A 22,655-nucleotide genomic window follows, 5' to 3' on the forward strand; every position below is an offset into this window, starting at 1 on the left:
TTTATATTTTATCATTATCATTCGAGACTTAAATAAAAAGTAAAATCTGATTCATGAAAAATGGTGTCATATATTAAAGACTGCTTTATTACAGGGAAACAAAAATGCTGATTTGTGTAAAGTGCAGAAAACCAGTAAAAGAAGAGAGACACTGACCCAAGCCAATGCCACTGTTCTGCAGCAGGTAGCCCAGGTGGTCAAACATGGAACGCTGGTTCTGTCGGCTGATACGACAGAAGTAACACAGGAAGCGACAGCAATTGGTCACCATTTGAGGGAAACGAATCTCCTGTTGTAAAAAAGATAAAAGTTACATTTGTACATGTGCAGTGAAAGCTTTTGGTTGGTCCTGTAAATCCAATAAATTATTATAACTATTATTAAAATAAATGCAGATCAGCTGTCATTTAGTGCTATAAGAGTCTGCTCTTTATTTTCTTTTTACGACCGTAAATATTTAAAAATAAGACTCACCTTTGAGTCTCCTCCTCCACCTAAAACATTGACCATGACCTCCATGACAGTTTCATGCATACCAAGTGCTCGCATTAGGTTGGGGTGTTGGTAGAACACCTTGTTGTTCATGATGTTCCTGTAAGTTTTCAAAACAAGTCTCAATTACTTTAGGTAAAAAATGCTTTTTTCTAAAATTCAAAAATGTCTTACTTCTGAAATAGAGATATCTATGACAGTTCTTGAAGATAATGTAAGAAAATTGTAGCACTGATGAGCAACTTTGATTCAGTATTTTTTTTTCAATGTGTGATGCAGAGTTGGGCCAACACCAACCCAATGCTCTGGATCATGAGCCGCTCCTCCTCTGGACCCATCTGGACAATAAGCAGCGAACGTATCTGTCCCAAACATTCCAGTAGGTCCATCGTATCCTGGACAGACACCCCGTTGATGGCATAGGCTTTGGGCAGTGCACGGATCAGCTCGCCCAAGCCATCGTACTGCCTGTGGAGCAGGCTGAACATCATACGGACCAACTCTGGGTTCTGGATGAAAGACTCTTGAGCCCAGTGGATCATGGTGTGGGAGATCAGTTCCTGGAGAGTGCCTTAGTGAATAACAGAACAGAGGGAATAATCAGCTGAATTCTGACAGCAGTTTTTACCTGCTTGTTTTAAACACCTGCATGAAACAAAATCTACAAAGACATTAATAAAGCTGTGGCTGCTGATCTTACTGGGCTTTGGCTCCTCTTCAACCTCAGTCGGCTCCTCCTCTTTCTTTTTGCGCAAACTGTTGATCTTTTCCACCAAACTGAGGAGTCTGCCCCTCAGTGAGTTGTCTACCTCCTGCTCTTCTGCCTCCTCCTCAACATGTATACCTGCCATTATACAGTATGTCAATACAGTAAATGATAAATGTGCCAACGCAGAATCAGACTAGATGATATGATTGTATGATTATTTCTCACCACAGTGAAGCAGCAGATCATTGTGGAATTTAGCCAGAGAATCTCGTACCACCTCAGGTACTGGACACTCCTCGTCCTCTGCACCGTTTTTAAAGTGGGTCAGCAGAAGGACCTTGAAAAGATTTTTGTCACTAATTATATACTTTCTTAAGTAAAGAATTTACTTAAAGAATTTCATTCTTTTATTAAAAGTCAATACCTGGTCTTGGGGGGGAGAGCGAAACTCACGGGTTTTGCGTGCAGTTTCTGCAGCTGACATGGTGAAAGCTTTCATTAACAGGTTGTAACGAACTCGCTGGTTGCTTTGAATATTATTAACAAAATTATCTGAATAGGCCACGATTGCTTCAACTCTGTGTCGAAGCTCACAGTCACAAAAGTATTGCAGAAGAGTACACATCTGTGAAAGACAGCAGATAAGAACTTAGAACTTAGAATTTAGACAAATGAAATATGTAAGAATAAAACAGATGGCAATGTTTCATTTCGTTTTATAAAATCTCAAACCGACCTGCAGTTTGACAGATTCAGGAAGCTTCATCTGAAGTAATCCTTCGTCAAGACCCTCCACCTCTTTGGCCTCTGCCTCTATTGCTTCTGCTTCTTTTTCTTCTTCTGCTTTCTCTCCATCCACTTTTTCTGCTTTGGCCTGAGCCCCCCCCTCACCACCTTCCTCCCTATGTTCAGCCTGCTCCTCCTCTCCTTGCTCCAAAGCTTTGAGCTCTTCCTCTTCCTCACCAACCCCTTCATCTTCAAGCTCAGCCTCCTCCTCATCCCCCTCCTCGTCCTCATCTTTACCTTCCTCGCCCTCTTTTTCACCATCTTCTGCTTTCTCCTCCCCTTCTTCCTCCTGCTTTCCACTGAAAACATTGGGATCAATCATCTTGAGGATGTGTTTGGTGTCTTCATCATTGAAGATACCCATGATGAGCAAGGTACTGATTAGTTTGAGTATTGGGACAAAGTGAAACTCTACACTGCCCCCAACTGGGTCTCGCATGGCCTGGCTACCATCAAGGACCGCCTCTGTTAACATGCTTATGGCCCTGGTCTTCAGGTCCTGCAAAAGAAAGATTGATGTATTAATTAGTTCCTAAACATTCATATTATTTTAAATAAGTTAGATATTTCTGTTGCTTCTTACTTGCAGAGGGAAAACAGGACTTAGGGTGTACAGATCGGGATCTGTGCCAACAAAGTTAATTGACGAGAAATGCAGTTTAGGCCGTAAACAGGTGGTGAGGCCAACACCAGGGAGGGAGTAGGCATTTTTAGTATCAGGATAGAGGTGGATGCTGAGAGTTTCTTCAGTCATGGGGACAATGAACTCCTTGTTTGTTCCTAGTCGTACCCGTTTGGCAGATTCCAGGTGAATACTGATGAGCAAATCATAGTAGCCACTGCGGAGAGGTCCAGGCAGATAGGTGTTCTCAATGGCGTAGAAAAGCTGTGACTCATCCACGTGGCTGCACAAGGCATGAGCCACTCGGTTGTTGCCGAGTGCACACACAGCACAGTAGAGCATGAGTGTGTGGTAGTGGAATTTCATCAGATCCAGACGCTCTGACAGCTCGAGGATGTCAATACACCTGAGAAAAAAAAGCATGCATGCTCAATTAATTATATATTTTCACTTTGGTCATTTTGATTTACCAGATTCATATGTGCTTTTGAAAAATCAAAATCCACACACACAAAACATGCAGTGTTAAAAAAGTTAGGTATAAATAGTATCAGCTAGGTGGCGTCACTGTCATTCACCTGTTCTCCTCTGGGATGTGCAGAGCCATCATGATGAGAGGTTCTGTACACTCCACCATCCAGCCCATCCTCTCACTCACTTTGCCCACCTCTGGGTTGAGGAAGTGATTTGGCATACGACTCCAGATTACTGGGGTCAACATCTGGACGTCCAGCCTTGGAGGACATTGGGGGACTGGATTCTTACGTTCACTGCGGAACATGGCTGCTGAGATGGGCATGATATTCTGGGATAAGGGAGAAAAGATTCACACAGACAGTGAGATTGACTTCTCAGATTGGCTATGCAGCTGGAAGAGCACTGAAAGTATCTGACCTTAAGTTTGCCAAGCTCCAACTGGAACATGTTTTGATTTGATGGCTGAACGAAGACGGCGGGGAATAACTTGGTGTTGGGCTCCACCTAAAAAAACAAAAAAAACCCCATCCATTTATTGAGCTTCTCTGAATCAAACCTAGACAATAACAGCTGTCCTATCACACTATACTGACCTGATAGAAAGTGTTTATTTCCTTTCCATTAGCTGTGAAGGTCATAAGACCTGTTGCCAGGTCAACCAGGCAGCCAACCACCATGTCCTCTTGGCTGAAGCGAGTCTGTTGATTGCTGACCAGGTCACCTCCCCATACCATGTAACAGTTGCTATGCTTCATACTGCAATAAGACAACATGTACACTTTTAAGTCAAATGTATGGCAGAGTTTTTCTGCAACTCTACTGTATGTTATTACCGCCCTCATTCTTCTGGTTAGAAAATGCTAACCTGTTGTGTATGTTGCCTTTGTCATCCCCCACAGTAACTGTGACACTGCGCACTTTGGAAAGGTCAAATGATGGATCAAACTGGTGGTAGTCAGGGGTGACCCATCCAATCCACACACCTGAGGGCTCCTGCCCAGCAAAGATCCTCACAGAGTAATAATACTGAAAAATGAAAAGTGAATAAAATGCTACTCTTAGACAAAGTGAAACATCTGTGAAAACATGGTAAAGGAGAAAGAATGGATCATCGGCACAAGTCATTTCTACAAACTTTCATTTCATCATTTATATAAACATAGCATTGGCTCACAGTGGTGGTGTTAAGGATGATCTCAGGGTCATCTCTGTCATCAGGAACCACATCTTCAACCAAACGTGGAACCGTTGGGGGAGGAGGAGGAGCCAATGGTGTCATAGCAGCCTTTTTGGCCTTAGAGAAAAACCTAATGGCGCAGAAGAAAATTATTTACATGATTATGTTTATTATAAAATGCAGCTTATTACTTTTCACCTGCTACACCTACCCTTTCTTTTTTCCCTTTTCAGGCAGCGTGTCCTTTTCATTTTCCACAGAAAGCTCTTTGGGGACAGACGGCTCTTTCTTCTCCTCCTCCTGCTCCTTACGGGTGGCAGATTTTTTCAGTACTTCAAACTCTGAGTCAGGCTCAGTCACCACAACCTCCTCTTCTGGGATGGTGAGCAAACGGGTGAGAGGCGTTGCTCCTGCCTGGATCTTGAAGGTCTCATGGAACTGGACAGGCATGCTTAGTCTGAAGAATATCATGTCTGTGTTGGCATTTTGTGAGCCGAAGGTTCTGTGGGTCAGTTTCAGACAAGGAGCACTGTCCACAGTGCCATCTACACGAGAGACCTAAGGGTAACAACAAATAACAACAACTGACATCTATGAAGAGTTCAGATTAAAGCCATGAAGAGAGAGTTACACAAAATGTTTTCAAATCTTAATAATTACCTCAATGTGATTGTGCTCAGTTGGAACAGGCCCAAACTGAGGTAAACTTTTACTGAACCACATGGTTATGTCTCGCTTCATATTGATGGCAAAAGGTTCAAATCCTTCCTGCAGTCCACAAATGGCAAAGTATCTCAGGCTGCTAACATTTTGTCCAAGATTGATCCGTCCAACCTGAGACAACCCCAGGGCACACACTGGGATAAAACCTAAGAGGGAAAAAAATAATAAGACAATAATAAAGGACAATAGTTTTCAAATAACTGGAAAATATTTTGTGAAAATGTTTTAACTCCTGATATTAGTATTACCTTCTCCAATTTCAATGTCTTTGAAAGCCATCTCTGAGCCAGAGTCACTAATGAGCATTTCACCATTGAGTGTGAACATAATGTTCATCTCCGTGAGGTCAATCATACAACCCACTACATCACCAGACTGCCACTGTCGGCCAAATGGTTCATTGCCAATATGCCATCTTTGAGCCTAGGAAGAGTGCATAAAATACAATATATAAACAATATTTAATGATTATCTTTGAAAAAATTAGCTAACTGCAAAAATAAATGAAAGCAGTTCTGTCAATATTGTTTGCTAAAATCTAAACTTCAAGAGAAATCATTAAATAGAAGCTCACTGACCTTATTGCCATTAAAGACGTATGACAGCTCATCTGCTCCTAGTTCAGTGTCGGAGCGGACATTAGGCCGTGACCATCCCACTCTCATTTCACCTGTGGTCATTGCCTCAAACTCAAAGTACCACTTCCCTTGGGTGACAGCATACGACTTCTCTGCCCTGAAGATTCGTACCTTGTCCCCACGGGTGTTCTCCAGGCCATGGCCACTTGAGCCCACGAAAACTTTTGGAATGATTTGAGGGTTCATTCAACGTGGGCTACAACGGAATTAGAAGACTCACTGCTCTCCTGATCAGGAGGCTCAATGTTGTAGCCATAGCCAATCAGGGTGCGGACAGCATTGTTTACGCTGTCTCGGTTGGTTTTCTTAGTTCTCTCATCCAGCAGGTTGTAAGGTACTAGACGAGGGTTTCGCTTATTGACGATGTCCTAAGAACAATAAGAAAAAAAAACATGGTAAATACATTTAAAAACACATTTGTTACTGCTTTAATATAATGTAGAATTATGAAGGGCTTTAAAAAGGGTAAAAATGTGTATTACCTGCACAATACTGTAGGTCCATCCTTGACGTACCCGGTCCCTTGCCCAAACATTGTGTCCATTTTCTGCCAGCTTTTCTACAAGTTGGTTTTGATTTGGTGTCAGTTTTACATGGTTAAGGTCAAGGGGGGCAGGCTTGTATCCATTGGCCATCACGTAGCTGTAAAAGAAACAAATTGGTCATATATAGATATAGGAAAATAAAATAAAACATTAAATGGACATAAAAAGGTGGTGCAGTACGTCTTGGGCAGCTTGATTTTCTTCAGATTCTCCTCAGCTTTCTCATCACCCATACCCACATGACAACCCAGTGCCAGAAGAGTCCTGCAGAATGGGAACAGGAACAGGGATTAAAACAGGAGAAACAATTATTTCTCTGAAACCTTTACTGAATTACAAACTGACTTCAGAGTCTCTGCAGACATCTGCAGGTTGTAGTTCCTCTCTGGCTCTGGAAGACTCTGGAAGTCCACCAGACAGGGATGGAGTTTCTTGTTGTCATCCCTGAACTGTGACAGAAGGTAACAATAGATGTACTGCTTTGTCAAAACCTAATGTGTTACCTGTGAGTATTTGTGTTAATAAATCTAAATTTTAGATGTAGGAATCTGTGTAAGACTTAATATTTAAACCAATATTTAAAAGATAATGTCAGCCGTTAACTGAACTGTTAACTGCTGACTCCACACTCACAATCCCATACGTCCAGCCCTGCTCAATACGGGTGACAGCCCACAGCTCATGAATGTTCTCAGCCAGCTTCTCCCTAATACGTTCCAAATGAGGTGGTAGCACAATCTAAACAGCAAGCAGAAGACAACAAGAAAAGAAGAAAGAGATAAACAAACAGATAATATTTGAAAGTCTGTCTTTAGGTCCTTACACCTTTACCTGAACTGTGTCCACTTATCCTCAGAGTCTGCCTTTAGGTTCTTACACCTTTACCTGAACTGTGTCCACAGGGCACGGGGTGAATGAAGTGTGGTTGAGGGACAGTGTGGGACCCAACAGGTTTCGCACTCCACTAAAGTCGTGCTTGTACTCCTTGATGGGTTCAATGCGCATCCTGTCTCTGGGCAGCAGGGCCTCATAACAGGGGGCATATCCGGGCGGGGGCATGAACTTAAAGTCCCCATGTCGACCACCGAGCAGAAAACGAGCCCTGAGGCAACAAGGGCAGAGTAAATCTTTATCTACTGTATTTCACCGGGAGTTCTTTATGAACCATTGAAGCACATTATGACAACAGCTGCTTGATGTTTATATGACCCGTAATAAACTGTTTCATTTCCGTGCTACAATCTCATTCCTCAGTTAACATAAAACCCAGATCAACTCTGTCAGGGATCATTAAACACAGCAGTTGTACAGTCTCCCATGACAAAAGGTTTAAATGTGTTGCTTTCTAATTAAATCATACATATGAGTTTAAATACATGAATTAAATTTAAATTATATCTCACAAAGCCAATAAATGTGATTAAACATTTCAAAAATATTTAAATTATTGTTTGCATTATTTATATACAATTATTTGTTTAATTAAAAAACTCCATAATAACTATGAGACCAAGCGCCTGTTTCTGAACATAATGGGTTTGTTGTAGACCTACTTGACCCCAGCAGAGAAGCTGATGACTGGGAAGAAGAGGCCGTCCACGTTGAAGTTCTCAAACATGCCCTGAACAGGGTGACCATTGATACGGAAGGAGATACTGGGCACACTCAGATCCAGACAGCAGCTGACCACGTCGTCAGCAGCAAGGGTGTGTCCAGTTTGAGAGGCCACCTGGCGAGCAATCGTACCTGAATATTAGACCAAAGAACAAAGAGGATTAGATGAAATTTAAATGAATATGTAATTATTAAAGTAACCAAAGTGAGGAGCATGTCCCTACCTGACCACAGATGCTGTCCGTCAAATCCATAAGAGTAGAGATCATCACCAACACCATTTCCTCCCCAGCCTTCTCCTCCTCCAGGGTATGGGCTGTAGCCCTCGGTCATACCCCAGCCCACGCGCAGATGTGTAGCCTGTGCCGTGACAAATGGTTCCACGTAGTCCACCATCATCTCATAGTACCATTTTTTATACTGCGTGGATCCCTCACATGTACCCAGGAAGATGTTGGGTCTTACACTAAATAAAGAAACCATAAGGTACGACATTGTAAAAAAAATCTAATTTAGATAAATATATTTCTTATTTCTATTTTTGTGCACCATTGTTGCATCCAAAACTCTAAATAAAACCTTTTTATGAAGCAAAACACAATTTTAGGACTGTTGTTATTATCATTATTAATAAACTCTACTGTTTTCACCCTCATTATACTTTGTTCCACACTCCACATTAAGCAATATGAATTACCTGGTGACATAATTTACAATGTTGGTCTGTAGTAGTAGTTCACGGCCCGGCAGCAGGTTTTCAGTAATAAGGTTCTGGTTGGACCTCACAGCAACACCATTACACACACACAAAGAGCGCAAGACATCCAGGACCTGAAGCCAGGATCAAGAGAGACAACGGTAACATTTGTATTCACAAATATGACAATGGAGAACCTCTGAGGCTGCCACTAAATTCATTAGGATGTTTAAATCATTCTGCATTTATTAATAAAAGTAATAACTTTGAAAAGCTGGTGCCTAATGCAATCACACCCATGGTCTGGTTTGTACAAACCTTGTGGTTCCTTCCATGTTTGTCCAGCAGAGAAATAATGGATTTTATGTGATTTTCCTGGATAATGTTCAGAACCTCAGGACTTTCAATGAGCACACAGTACAGCACCTCCAAAATACCTTCAAAAAGACAGGTTATTACAATTAAATGTCAAAAATTCTTGGTAGGGATGTGGTTCAATAAAGCTTAATGAATCAACTTGAATTTATATTTTAATAAAGTTATATATTTACATATCTTTTGGACCTTGTATTTGTTTTTGAGCGTATATAACTGTCAACATAGATCTGTGATATGGAAAAAATCCTCTCAAGTGTCTAGGCCTGCTGCTAACAATAAAGAGTCGTTGTAATACCAGAGGAAGCCTCCAGGCGGTCCAGTTTGCTGACCAGCCAGTCCAGGTTGTCGCAGAACAAAGCACAGTTGGAGCGGTTTCCTCTGATTAGAGAAGCTGGAAACACAGAGCAGAGAATACTGATGCTTTGTCAGTTTTTTTTTTTAATATTATTCAGGTAAAGGTGAGTCTTTTACCCAGCAGCTCATAAAGAAGGTTGACAATCTCCTTCCAAGACTCTGCGGCTTCCTCGCCAGCAAATTCGGAGAAATGTGCAGCAGTGTTGTACACGTTCAGACGGTCGATGCACTCCAACACAATGGTAATCATACCCTGAAAATTTAAATGTAATGTTTTAAAAAGTAATATCATAAAGGATAAATCATTTAAAAAATGTGTATGCATTATATACATTGATATAGAATGTTCTTGAATAAAATGACTCAGGTGAACAATTTGGATGGTTGTGTATAAAATGTCACTAGTTAGTAAGGAGTACAGGGTTGTAAAGGAAGGTGGTACATTACCTCCTCTTGAAAGAGGTTCTGCCGGTTGCGAAGGGAACGGAGCTTGGTCTGTTTCTCCTCGTGCTCCAGTTCCTCCTCAGGTGGACGGAAGTAAAAGATGAGATCTTGAAGAGAGAGAATGACGGCATCCAGAGGGAGTGACGCAGCCCCTGACTTGTTTTTTGCACTCAGAGAATCCAGACCCCTAAAATAATCATGAAAAAAAAATGTAATTTTTTAACCCCTTTTCATTGCTCCACCTTTAAATACAGTCATAAACATTTGGCAGAATTATTCAAAATGACAGACAAGTTATATTCATGCAGTTATTGTTTCTCTCCCAAACTTTACAAATTTACCATCCATTATTCACTGCTTCCTCCAAAACAATTTTAATGATGTATTTTAACATGCAGTTAACTTAACAATGGGCTACGGCTTATACAAAGTGTAGCTTTATTTCCATGAAATACTCTACTTACTTGATGAACTGCCTGAAAAGGCCTGTAGTGCTGTAAATCATTCGAGCAGCCTGAGACTCTTCACTCTGAGAGCGAGACACAGTTAAGGCGTCATCCATATGACCTTCCTGGTGCAGCATGACCTGAAAATACAGACAACACAATTATATGGGATGACATTGTTTGTCATTGTTGATCTCACATAGAGTACACCAGTTCGTACAAAACACCAGCAAATGAGGATCATAATTACTTAGAAGCAGTAACAGTGAATAACATAATGCATCTCTATTCATTTTTTTACCTTTCTCTTCATCATTCCCAAACGAGCAGCTTTGGCATCCAGTGCTGCATATGTGAGCCACAGACCAGTGGACACATGCTGGACAAAGCACATGGACTCTCCATACTTTATTTCTGGGATGCCCATGCCCTCAACATCACGCTTCTGGGCCACGTCCACCTTCTCCTGCTCAGGGAGAAAAGAGGTGTTAGTGGACGACAGGAAGGACACAGCCAGGAAAACGAAAACTGTTTATTCTGACCTTCGAAGCACGGAAGCAGAAAGCAGACAGTTTAGTGTTGGCCTTCTCTGGGTCAACCACCAACAGGCCTTTCTCTTCATCCAGACACAGGTACCGGCCTGTGGTGATGTGGCGAATACGGAAAGACTGACCCCATTTCATGTGGCTACCACTCCAGCTGTCGAGGAGAAAATACAATTCAAAACACTATATTACTGTACTATTTTTCACTATATTTCTTACCCTGTGTTTGAATGCAGAACATGTATATCTAAGTTTCACAGGAGTCTAAATATGTTTGTTTATATTAAAGAGATATTTTCTTTTTAATAACCTGATTCTGAGGGGCTCCAGTCTCCAGAGAGATCGAGCCTGACTGCAAACAGCACCGCCTTCATAATGAGCCATCCTGTAACAAATTATGGTTTATGGCAAACTACTGAAAAAACATTTACAGTTTTTTCATGTTTTTGTCTATATTTTTTAGGTTACCTGCGTTTTTCCTCTCCTTCTTCTGGTGTAGAGATGGCTAGACACTCGTCCATGTGACCGTGGAAGAGCCTTAGAACATGACCTCCTGTCAAAAAACCTACAGAGGGAGAAATACAGACCACATGAGTGCATGCCTTCAGTGCGTAAACTAGTTTTAAACTGAAATGTGAATTAACTTTAAATTTAACTATTGACAACAAAAAGCCATATTCAGTGTAGTGTACAGATGGACCCAAAGAACAGTAGATGAAGCAGTTTTTTACCTTCAGCAAGTTCACACCCAGAACTGATCGGGTTCATGTTCCACAGTGTCTGCATGAAGGAGGCATCCACCATCAGGTCTCCACTGGCATAGGAGAGGTGCTAAGAACAGATGCAAAAAATAGCGTGAGAAAATACTTTACTTAACAGAGAGTGCAATGTCTCTTCAACAGACTGATTCTTACCAGGTATCTCTCTGAGGAAACACTGACCAGAATGAGGTCATCACCCACCCTGACCTTCTCACCTTCTGACCTTTGCTTAGAGGCTGGATGAATTGTCCACCAGCATGCTTCACCTGCAGGAAGAGTAAAAACAAAATAAAAAATGAATTAAAATAAACTAAACACAACAAATAAAATAAACCCTCTCTATTTTGACTGTCACATAACACTGACTCAAAGCCTCTTTAACACAAAAGTCTAAATTAGTCTAGAGATTTTCCATAGATCTTTCCCAACATTTCAAAAGAAGGATAGAGTTTATATTTAAATAATAACATTTTTGAGTTCTATTATGAGCTCAAAGAGATTTGCCAGGTTGGCCATTACCAATGGAATCCTCTTGTAAGCCCACGTCGAAGGCCAGCTTGTCCGTGAGAGAGCGAGATGTTGTCAAACAGCTCAGGTACTGAAGAAAAAGGGTTGTATTTATTATGTGCCCAGTTAGGGTTGAAGGTAGTAAATAAATATGGTGGAACTGGCCTGTCTTACCATTCCTGAGTGGTGATGTCTCAGAAGGATGGCATGCCCGTACAGCAGTGTACGATGACCTCCTCCTTGAGAAGACTGAAAAGTGAAGTCAGACGATTAATAAGACTAAACACCATTACATTTACACTCCAATAGGTACTGTACACTGGTCTCGCCACAGCGGGACTGATAAAATATCTTCTTTTGTTTTATTAAAACACAAAAGACACCAAGAAAACACATTCTTATACCACCTGTAAACCACAATCTGAAGAACATGAATAACAACAAAGGTTCGATATTACGGAATGCATCGTAATTTTTGATGGTTAAGTCGTCATAACACACTGGAAAGGTGATATGGTAACTCTATATGTGTGTAGTTAAGGTGAGGATTTGGTTAATTTAAACGTTAGGTTATAAACATTTTAATGTGGTAGTTGATGGTTATATTATTAATAACAGGCCCTGACAAAAATAATTGTACAAGTGTGTGCATGTAATGGTGTCTGCACTTTAAGAGGGAACTTGGCTAAAGCTCTGGGGGTATCTGGTTTCCCCACCTACCTCGGACAGAGGTGGGGGGACCCTCCACTGGGCTGCATGCCATGCTATTCTCATCCCCTGCAACATCTTCCTACTTATCTGAAGCCAAGAACTGTACAACTTTGTATGTTGCCTTTTTATTGTTTACATCTACAAACATTGTTCCAGTGACAATTTATACATATATGAAAGGAAATAAAACACCGATCAAGTCAACACTGGATTCTCTTTAAAAAATGTCACATTGACAGCACCAGATGTTTCACAGGACATCCAAAGGACAACAGGACAGAGATGAGGACAAGCTGTAGATTTAACAAACATTACAGGAAAACAAACTGTGGCAAGTGACATACCCATTTGTCCAAATCAACTGTCTGCTTGGATGCAAGCATTAAGGGAAGGGAAGGAGTGTCACATAGGAAGAATAAATATATATATATATATATGTATATATAATAAAAACAAATAGGAAGAAGGATTCCTCTTTTGTTTAGAGTTGGTGACTATCTAATATTGGATTTAAAAATTAAAAAAAATCATTCGTATATGTGTAATTAGATTGTTGCATATAAAAAAGATTAGAATTGATACCAAAAGATTAACAGATTTTTGGGGATCTCAGAGATTGTAAAAATAAAAGAATCTAACACTTAAACAGAGGACTATACTTAATAATCAAGCATTGTTTCAAAAGGAAAATACATTATTTAAAAAAGCAGCCAAACAATAAAAAAGCTACAATATGGAACCAACTTTTGGTTCTTTTTCACCTTATCGATTCCCTTTTTTACTCTCCTACCTCTGTCATCTCTACTCTGTTGGCCAGCATCTCCTGCAGAGCACGGACTGACAGGGACTGCTCCAGAATGAAGGAACAAATGGCCAGATCTGGGGGCACACTCTGCAGACAGAGGGACAGAAAGTTACTGAGGATAAAAGTCAATGCACAAAACAAAAGACAGGGGAGAAGGCTGTGAGCTTCGTACCTGAGCGTTGGATGTGGTTTCCAGGAAACAGAGACGGTTCCCGAAGCCCTCGCAGGACAGACATAACTTGATCTGCTCCCCCTTAAGGACGGAGGCAGTGCACTGGAGAACAACCTGGTCATCCTGCATAAAGTATCAATACAAACAAATGTGTGAGGAAAAAATGTTTTCACTGGCTTTTTAGTGGCGACTCACAAACTTAACTTTGAAAGAACGTTATTTTCTGCCTGTAGGTCCTACACTAATGAAAGTGGCCAGACATACCTTGACAGTTTAGTGACACTATGAACTCTATATTGATTAGACAAACATTGCTTTTATTGGTTAACAAACTTAACAAATACAACATCTCCATACAACCGAAGTACTCAAGGAATGAAGCAATGACGTAGTTTTAATATATTAATAGTATTAATATCCCAACAAATGACATTTTCAGGGAATGAAGCAATGACGTCGTTTTAAATTAATATCCCAACAAATGACATTTTCATCTACTTATCAGCCATACTTCCATGCATAATAATTTGCTCACAATTCATATTGTGATTAACAATTACAATAGGTTCAATTAGGAAGTCATCAGGTTTTGTTGGAAAATGAACAGCAGAAATAAAAACTGTCAGAACTGCTGACAGAGCCTGCTAAACCATACCAGACACTGTGGCACATACACATTTAGTTTATGACTCAAGCACAATGCTAACAGACACTAATTTGTTGCTCCTTATCAATGTCTGAGTCCTCCAGAGACCGGTGTAAATGCAGCAATAAACACTCCCTCCCCTGTGAAACCCACACCTGACTCTCAACATTCTCAGCTGCTGCCTCCACTCAGCCATAATCCAAGAGAAGCCATCACTTAACCTGACTGATTTCCCCCTCTATACCCCTGGACACGTTTCTGACTTTTCTCCAATTTTGTCTCACAGCTGTGTGGATTAAACTGGCATCATTTTTGTGCCCCATTCGCCCTAATGATTTTCACATCAATGCTAAATGGGTCACTGTGTTTGAGCCATTTTAAGTGAGGTCAGGGCTAATGCAAGAGGTTACACTATCTATGGGAAATACTAATAACACAAGGCAGGGAAATGGAAAGTGTTGCAGAGAGGTGACCTGATAAAGACAGCGACTCCACTTTTAAACCTCTACTGTTTCCTTGGCTTCAGTGTACGTCCTTCCTTCGTCCACTATCATTTGTCTTTCCTCAGCCTAGAAACGTCTCAAAAATGAGAGCGATGTGTCCTCTCTTCTCCACGTTATGTTTCTTTCAAACTATTCGTTTGAATTCAGCTGTAGTATTTATAATGTAAACTACATTCATTACCTGTTTTAAAAAAAATCATTTGTTTGTGCAACGCACATTATAGATGTTAGTAAAAAACAAAAAAACAAGATTATGCCTATGCCTATTGGCTCCAGTAGTCACATCTCCTGCAATCATGTAAAGAACTTAAACTTAAATGATGCAGAACTGTCATTTGAAAACCCATAAAGAAGTCGGTTGTTGGTGTAGGGTATCACTTTAGTTTGTGTATCTAAAAAGCACAGAGTTTTTGTCTCACTGCATTGTAGTAGTAGTATTGTGTAGACTCCTGTAAAGTAAAGAATGAACAACAGTGAAAAACAGTGCCCAACAAAACAACACTCATCCTAAAGGTCATTAAAAACTAATGCCCCATTCTGTATCTGCTGAAATCTTGTTTATGAATGCGTCGACCCGGCACCTTTAAATGTGAAAGCACTCAGAGAAATGAACTCTCTGAATTGCATTTGCAACTGCAGAACTATGTCCTTCACAGTGTTTGACACTGTGTGAATGGCCTCCAATAAGATCACATGAAAATCTCACACACACACAGCACACACATCTATGGGCTTGACTCATCCTTTTAATAATAAGGAAGGATTTCAATAATGTGCTAAGCCTTAATGTCAGACAAACAAACAACACCTGATTATGTGTTAATCTTAAATAAGTACATTTGATGGAGTAAAGACAGATAGACTACATCGAGTGAGATCCAGGAGGTGATGAAACACACCGCTCTGACTCACCGCAGTTATTTCCTACTGTGTGGATCGATTGTTGTGGATCAAACTAATTTGATGGGTGATAAGTGTAGAATTTCACATAAACCATTTTTGGACCAGGCTGCTGAAGCATGTGGGCAATGTGGATGCTTGGGGTCAGATGATGCGGTAGAGACAATTAGACATAACGTGACAGACACATAAACAAACAGGCTGGTGTGTGAAAATGGTGGCATACAACTGGGTATAGATAGCACTTGAATAAATACATCTTTGTATATTCTCTGATGAGGCATTTGCAGACAGAGTAGGATTTACCAGACAAGTAGGCTCAATGCCCAGCACAGGGGGCAGGGATGACAACAGATGGAGAAGGTTAAAGGTTCAGCTGCACAGTGTAACAACGAATTATAGTGACTGTATCTATTACAGTTACATTTTTTGTTTATCTATGTAGTGACATTTAAATTTATGAAGAATTTCTTTCAGAAACAGAAGTGAAGAAGAGGTTCCCTGTAACAGTTATACCATATTCCTATACTATATATAAGTGGCATTCTTCTCAAGCCATATATGTCACACTCTTACTACAGCCTTGAAGAACATGCTTTGTTAGTAGCTGTATTTTCAAAAAGCAAACTGAAGAAAAGAGTCCTCCACCATCGACTCTGGCTACTGGAGCACGTTCATCTCCCCTTCTAACAGATATGACGTAACTGTCTGTAACCTCATGCCAATTGACAAGGCAACTATTATAAAACCTATTAGTTGTTTTTTATTTGACTTCATAATTTTCTCACAGGAAAACTGTCCAGTAATCAAATCTACTACTGAATGATAAGTATTTATTATTCATATTTTTTTTCAGTGACAGATTTCTGCTAGGTTTCTTATGCAAATTGTGCTGATGCAGACTTGAACCAAGATTAATTATATTTCTGTGGCAATAAAAAAAAACTGAGGGACAGCACATTGAGTGGGACGTGGGTGGCGGAGATGAACGGATCAATAATGGGGAGGGGTAAAAGGTGATAGGACTTTCCCTTGAAAAATAAAGGAGAGGAAGGAGTGTGCTACGGAGCATGTTCCGTCAGACACTGCAGCACCATGGGTGGTAGAGTGGACGTGGTAGTATGCAAGTATAAAATCCAGGATTAACTGTGCTTAGCTGACACTCTATGGGAACTGACAGTTGTATGGAATCAAATGATAAAGTCATTCGGCCATTCATCTTCTCTACTGCCTTTTCTTTTCAGGGTTGTCGGGGAGGAGGAGCAAATCATAGTCAATGGGCTTGCAGGGGATGTAGAACCTGAACAGTTTGAGTCCATCACAGGGACACATTCACTGTCAAACCTAGAGTCAATTCAAAGTAATCTTTTAACCAGATCTGTGTGTTTGGGAGGGAACTGGAACACATGGAAAAACACATACACACAAAGGGAGAACATGAAAACTCCATGAAGAATCACATACAGAATGTCATCATAAATGTTACTGTTCTCCTATGTTGTACCAGTGTAACACACTAGGCATAACAATTCTGTTCATAGATTTGTTATAGCCTGAGTGAGGGAAGTTACATGTAGTTGGTTTACAACACAGTACACATAATAGAAATATATTTATGGACCATGTATTTCACCTTATAACAACTACTTTTTTACTTCCCCAGTTAAGGGCTTAGAATAAGGGTTTAGAAATATTTATATTTATTATTGAACTATTATTCAAATCTGTCTTAAATAGCAGTATACTTCTTTATCTGACTGTGTTTGTACCGAAACCTTCGGTCTGAGCTAATAATAATGATATGAAACGAATCACTGAGTGTCAATATAATGGTATTCCTCTTCGCTAAATTAGACTCATCATTTGCCTGACTCACCACAGTGTGAATAAATAAAGATTTATTTCTGGACACGTCATAGGGTGATTCTTCAAGCAACTTAGAAAGACTTCACACAGTCTTAGCTCTTCAAACATTGTTAAGTGAAGTTTGACTGAGTTTGACTGACTTAATATTACACCAAATAACCTTTAAATACTGAGCTTAGAAAAAAACAGTTTGATTATAACAACCTTAATGTATCTAGGGCAGAGGATTATTTGATTTAGCTTTGGCAACACAACATAAGCTTAAAATAAATCTCAGAGAATCTTAGATCATTTTTTATTCTGTCAATGATCTCAGTTTGGTGGTTCATGTAGGAGCAATATTAAAGATAAAAGCCAATGTAAACTGACAGTGATGCGTCAAACGAGGACGGGGCATTTTAATTATTTAAGACACATTATACGGAAACAGGCGTCAGACTCCTGACCTTTACACAGTGACACGGGATGTTATGATCGTATCTGCACTTCAACATGAATGACTTGGATGAATCCATTTACCGAAAACTATTTTTGCACAAACATTTAGAAGCATTGCATTTATAACTTAAACTGATTATCAGGTAATTGACATCAGAAGATTCAGGACTTTTTGTCTTGACTTTTTTTAGGGTGGCCTCACAAATTAAACCTTATTATTTCATTGCTGTCTGTTTTCTCTCCCTCTTTCCATTGCCTCCAGTGCTCTACTCTGGGCCTTCCCCCTCCACTTCTCTCCTATTTTGGGTGGCTGCACCTGTCACTATCACATTCCCTCTTTCTGCTGACCAGCAGATACTTTAAGATCTCACTCGGTGGCAGAGTCTCTTGCTAACACAGAAGGCACTTAGTGCAGGGAAACTAGCTGAAATCCTCTGAGGAGCAAATAGCTAAAGCATCCACTCCAAACTGTGAAAAATCAGGTGACTTGTTTTTAATGGTTACTATACTGGATTAAACCAGTTATATCGCCACTGACTGTGGTTCATGAGCAACAAATGTTCCCTTTTGTCTGATGTTATGTTTCTTGTGCTGTTGATGTGAACTAAAGTCAAATATCAATGACAATATCAGCTGAACCTGCCTTTCTGCTCGAGTGAAAACATGGCACAGAGAAACTATTTTAATTCAAAACAATTACAATGATGTAAAACAGGGAACAAATTACAGTTTAACCAGTTACATAGGGGCCAGAAAATGAATGGAATGACCACCCACAGTTTTTGTTCTCCAATATATGATATAGTAACTCAAATGTGCTTGAAATGCAAAACACAGTAAGTTGAAAAGCAGTGATTTTAATTAAGTATTTTTTTTGTAAAATTAAATTTATAATTTTTTTTAGTAAAGTAAGTTTGTTTGTGGATACTTTGAAAATTGTGCTAAATAATATAAAATATTTAAAGCTTTCAATACTAAGTATTTTTTATTAGGCTGAATTAGGCTGACAGGTTCTTGCATTGCTCCAAAATGCAAAAACCTGTCAAAAACCTTATTGTCTCAAACATTTTTCTCTGTGACACATATTTGAAAATAATGGCAAGGTCAAACACAACCTGGTTTCTGTCAAGTGACAAGTCAAACACTTGACATTTGTACAACAACAAAACAGGAGACATAACAGTTGTGTCACTTCTTCTTTTGTCTTCAACCTAAAAGACAGGCCAGACAAAGCACCTGTTTATTTGTGTGAGCTGTTGTCAGGCCAGCAGACTAACAGCTGCTGCATTATATATATATGTGTGTGTTTGTTTGTGTGTGTGTCTGTGTGTGTGTCTGTTTGTTACTGTAAGTCAGCTGTAGATGTGTTCATCTCCTGGGCTCAGCACTTGTCAAGTCCTGCATGCTCACTCTCTGCCCAAGTCTCCCACCTGCCTCTGTTACACATCCCCTTCTAAACGCTGCTGCAAATGCAGTTTATCTGACTGATGCAGACACCACAGCTGTATTAGTCTGACTGCACCAAACAGCTTCAGACAGGGCTGAAACAATTGGAGAGGAAAAGAGGAAGACTCTCTGTTCAAACAAAAGCAGTGCTGCCAGAATCATACTGTGCCTCAAGGTTTTCAAAATCTGTCAGCTGACGAAGAGCTTAGAAAAAAAATCACAATCAAAAACAACAACAACTCAACAATACTCAATCGTTATCCTGCAAGGGCAGTGACAAGATTTCGTTTTTATCACATGGCTGCCTATAAATAAAGCCTCCTGTCTAAAATACTGCCAGTGGTACCATTTACTAGTGATTTCCCAGTGGTTCGGTTTAAGGTAAATTTAACATTTTAATGTCTGTAAAGCACATAAAAGTTTTCAAGTTTTTTTTTTTAACATCAGGAGCTGAATCACCATGCTGCATCAGTCTAGTCCTTAGGCAACCGTAAACAAACCCAACACCTAATCTTACTATATCTAAAGGCTTGTGTTTAAATGGTGTCGTTTGAGACAGTTAACCTATCGTGGTCTCACAACGTGATAGAGTAGTGGTGATTGATCTTAACAGCAGGATCACCAGTTTGATCCCCAGTTGTAATGAAATATTCTCCCTGTATCGGAGTAGATTCCTCCAACAGTCCAAAAAGCACAGATTATGTTAGTGGACACTATTCATGTACAATATTGTCTCTGACCTGGAAGCAAGCCTTGGATAAAACCATGGAATAAGTTTTTGCTGCTATCATTTAAAAAGCAGGCTGACTAGAGAGAACTTTATCATGGGCATATAAATGTATACTGTACATATAATGCGTCCTATTTGGAGTATTCAACATTCTAATTTAAAAATCTGGGTTTACAGCATGACAAAGGGCCCATGAATACCATGTTTGGCTTGAATAAACAACATGAAGCTTCTCTGATCACCTGCCACAGACAAATGTTCTACATCTCCACACACAGAGAGATCTTGTCTCCCAGAAGACACTTGCAAGTAGGACACCGACTCCTCTGGTTTCTGCTTCTAGATTATGTGCATGTATCGTGGCACACTATAAAAAGAAACTGCTGTAACAGACTGGAACTCAAATACTGCTTCTAACTCCAGACGCCCGTGTGATTCACACAGCGAGAGTGGCATTGTGAAACGGTGACACAGCCCATTGCAGTCACCAGATGGGAGGTGAGCATTATTACATGGCCTTATTTGCTACAGTAGCCTTTTGTGTGTTTACAGTGCTGTGAGACTTTAGCAGGAAAAGCTGCTCTACAGGGAAAACAAAACGAAAAAAGGCTAGTAGGCATTGCAATCCTATTCAGAGGGAGTTTCTTTAAACTTCAGTTGATTATTAAACACTCTACTACTGCAACAGGGGGCATATACTGTCCCTTGGCCAAATCCTACGGGTGCTGCAGAGTGCTGTACTATTCAAGCCACAATGCAATCACTGCCATATGAATAAGAGGCCTGAGCTGTGTTAAAAAAAACAAACGAAAAAAAAACACCAATAAAGCCTATGCTAGCATACAGGAGCTCTGCTGAGTAATCTGTGTGTGTAGCTCCTGATGCAAAGAGAATATAATGAGAGTAGATGTGCTAAAGAAGCCTGTCCTCCTCATCTGTCATACAAAACAGCATTCAGGTGTCAACTCCATCCTCTTCTCTTTCTCTCCAAAAGTCTATTTTTAAAGGGTAGGGCCTCACTGCAATGCCTCATCTTTAAACTCGTGCAGCCCATGGTTTGTACACAATGTTACACCAATTAAAAGGGGGGCGGGGGGGTGGAGGAGGGTATTATCTTAAACACAACTATCACATTACTAGAGTAGTAATGTAAGAAAACAAAGGGTGCCAGGGGGGCCGTTGGGGATAGAAACTTAGTAACTAGCCGCAAGTTGCTGTTGTATTGAAGAGCAACATTATAATACAGAGTTCAGGCAACCATAAAATGTTATGCTTTTTTACTGTAACATATAATCGCTACCTTGGAAACTTGTTTTCAAATTTAAAAAGGAAATTATCATAATGAAAGTTTAAGACAACTTTTAGCACTAGACATTATGAATTGATTAGATGAAATTTAGTACAAACATATTTGATTAACTTGAGTGCTGTAGCAACAGCCGTAACCATACTGGAATATCTGTTTCAACACAAAAATAACGGTCCAAGAAAAGTTGGTACATTAATTAGACAGAGGGTCTTTCTCATTTGTAAGGAGAGTGTTACTTACTGAAAGGTGCATTTAGTCTCAGGAAGTGTTTGTTTGGATTTTTATTTTATTTAGATAATTATTTTTATTCATTTGGCCGGGGAACAATCTACTCTGTAAAAAGCTAAGCTACATCTACATTCTCCTATTGACCGTAAGGAAAGATCTCCTCACGCATTGCGTGTATCAGTCCTCTATCCTGTGCAATTAACTTAGGAAAAACCCCACTTGACAGAAACAGCTGACTCACACACTGGCTGACATCACTAACCTCTAATTAAAAGGGAAAACACTATATGGTGGATGTTATAATACAAATAGCTTCACCACTCACATTTTTAACTTGTATCCCCGGTGGTGATTGAACTTCTGACCCAGACAGTGAAAGTGTTAAAGATAAACCGATTGAAGTGCATGTTATATTAATAATTCACTTTTTGTTACAATGTTTTTTCCATTGTAGTGTAGGCGTCTGACAGTTTCCTTCAATGATGGCCTTTTAAATCAAAAGGCCAAACTGGCTGTAGGCGTTCATACTGGTTATATTTTGTCTTTCACTCAACCATTACAGTTTTCCAGAGACAGGATAAAAACGTGCAGTTTATAATAGAATCAACTGTTCTGTAGTTGTTATGAATGATATGAGCTGACAACACAGACTGGACCAAAGCACTTGACACATTTACATCTAACTTTCCAGTGACAGGTTATTAGCAAACTTTTGCATCCAATACAATCTTAGTAAACAAGGATTAGGTGGCCGACACACTGTCACTGTCAATGGAAACAAAAACATTCCATTACTACAGAGACAAGCTAATGAGGAGCAATGCCTCTGTCATTGTAGTCACTGTGAGTCATATGATTATATTCACTGTGTTGATATCTGCTCATTTTATTAGATTCTAGACTGATATGGATCCAGCTGGGTCACAGCAGCAGAAATCTGTAAATAGTTGATTAGATTTCACATTTTATGTGTACATTTTTACAAA

At 39.9% G+C, this 22,655-nt stretch overlaps 1 protein-coding gene across 1 annotated transcript in view; it reads right to left on the reverse strand.

Annotated features, from left to right (window-relative positions):
• The window catches only part of ryr1b (ryanodine receptor 1b (skeletal)), a 51,856-nt gene that overhangs the window by 27,494 nt on the left and 1,707 nt on the right, over positions 1 to 22,655 (reverse strand). The window contains exons 2-42 of the mRNA XM_017032029.2: positions 13,604 to 13,726; positions 13,417 to 13,518; positions 12,090 to 12,164; positions 11,928 to 12,006; positions 11,562 to 11,674; positions 11,379 to 11,478; positions 11,116 to 11,212; positions 10,958 to 11,032; positions 10,645 to 10,801; positions 10,404 to 10,568; positions 10,121 to 10,242; positions 9,660 to 9,843; positions 9,330 to 9,465; positions 9,154 to 9,249; positions 8,799 to 8,917; positions 8,481 to 8,614; positions 8,008 to 8,249; positions 7,723 to 7,915; positions 7,055 to 7,271; positions 6,803 to 6,907; positions 6,515 to 6,618; positions 6,350 to 6,433; positions 6,107 to 6,266; positions 5,841 to 5,992; positions 5,565 to 5,769; positions 5,235 to 5,409; positions 4,924 to 5,132; positions 4,475 to 4,821; positions 4,261 to 4,393; positions 3,952 to 4,112; positions 3,680 to 3,842; positions 3,504 to 3,590; positions 3,188 to 3,414; positions 2,571 to 3,015; positions 1,938 to 2,486; positions 1,626 to 1,826; positions 1,427 to 1,538; positions 1,193 to 1,336; positions 790 to 1,063; positions 475 to 592; positions 152 to 289 (exon numbers count right to left, since the gene is read on the reverse strand). Coding sequence (XP_016887518.1) covers positions 152 to 289; positions 475 to 592; positions 790 to 1,063; positions 1,193 to 1,336; positions 1,427 to 1,538; positions 1,626 to 1,826; positions 1,938 to 2,486; positions 2,571 to 3,015; positions 3,188 to 3,414; positions 3,504 to 3,590; positions 3,680 to 3,842; positions 3,952 to 4,112; positions 4,261 to 4,393; positions 4,475 to 4,821; positions 4,924 to 5,132; positions 5,235 to 5,409; positions 5,565 to 5,769; positions 5,841 to 5,992; positions 6,107 to 6,266; positions 6,350 to 6,433; positions 6,515 to 6,618; positions 6,803 to 6,907; positions 7,055 to 7,271; positions 7,723 to 7,915; positions 8,008 to 8,249; positions 8,481 to 8,614; positions 8,799 to 8,917; positions 9,154 to 9,249; positions 9,330 to 9,465; positions 9,660 to 9,843; positions 10,121 to 10,242; positions 10,404 to 10,568; positions 10,645 to 10,801; positions 10,958 to 11,032; positions 11,116 to 11,212; positions 11,379 to 11,478; positions 11,562 to 11,674; positions 11,928 to 12,006; positions 12,090 to 12,164; positions 13,417 to 13,518; positions 13,604 to 13,726 — 6,822 coding nt within the window. The remainder of the gene's footprint in view (positions 1 to 151; positions 290 to 474; positions 593 to 789; positions 1,064 to 1,192; positions 1,337 to 1,426; positions 1,539 to 1,625; positions 1,827 to 1,937; positions 2,487 to 2,570; positions 3,016 to 3,187; positions 3,415 to 3,503; positions 3,591 to 3,679; positions 3,843 to 3,951; positions 4,113 to 4,260; positions 4,394 to 4,474; positions 4,822 to 4,923; positions 5,133 to 5,234; positions 5,410 to 5,564; positions 5,770 to 5,840; positions 5,993 to 6,106; positions 6,267 to 6,349; positions 6,434 to 6,514; positions 6,619 to 6,802; positions 6,908 to 7,054; positions 7,272 to 7,722; positions 7,916 to 8,007; positions 8,250 to 8,480; positions 8,615 to 8,798; positions 8,918 to 9,153; positions 9,250 to 9,329; positions 9,466 to 9,659; positions 9,844 to 10,120; positions 10,243 to 10,403; positions 10,569 to 10,644; positions 10,802 to 10,957; positions 11,033 to 11,115; positions 11,213 to 11,378; positions 11,479 to 11,561; positions 11,675 to 11,927; positions 12,007 to 12,089; positions 12,165 to 13,416; positions 13,519 to 13,603; positions 13,727 to 22,655) is intronic.

Source organism: Cynoglossus semilaevis, chromosome 4, assembly GCF_000523025.1.
Source record: "Cynoglossus semilaevis isolate Cse_v1.0 chromosome 4, Cse_v1.0, whole genome shotgun sequence".
In the NCBI taxonomy this organism is placed as follows: domain Eukaryota; kingdom Metazoa; phylum Chordata; class Actinopteri; order Pleuronectiformes; family Cynoglossidae; genus Cynoglossus; species Cynoglossus semilaevis.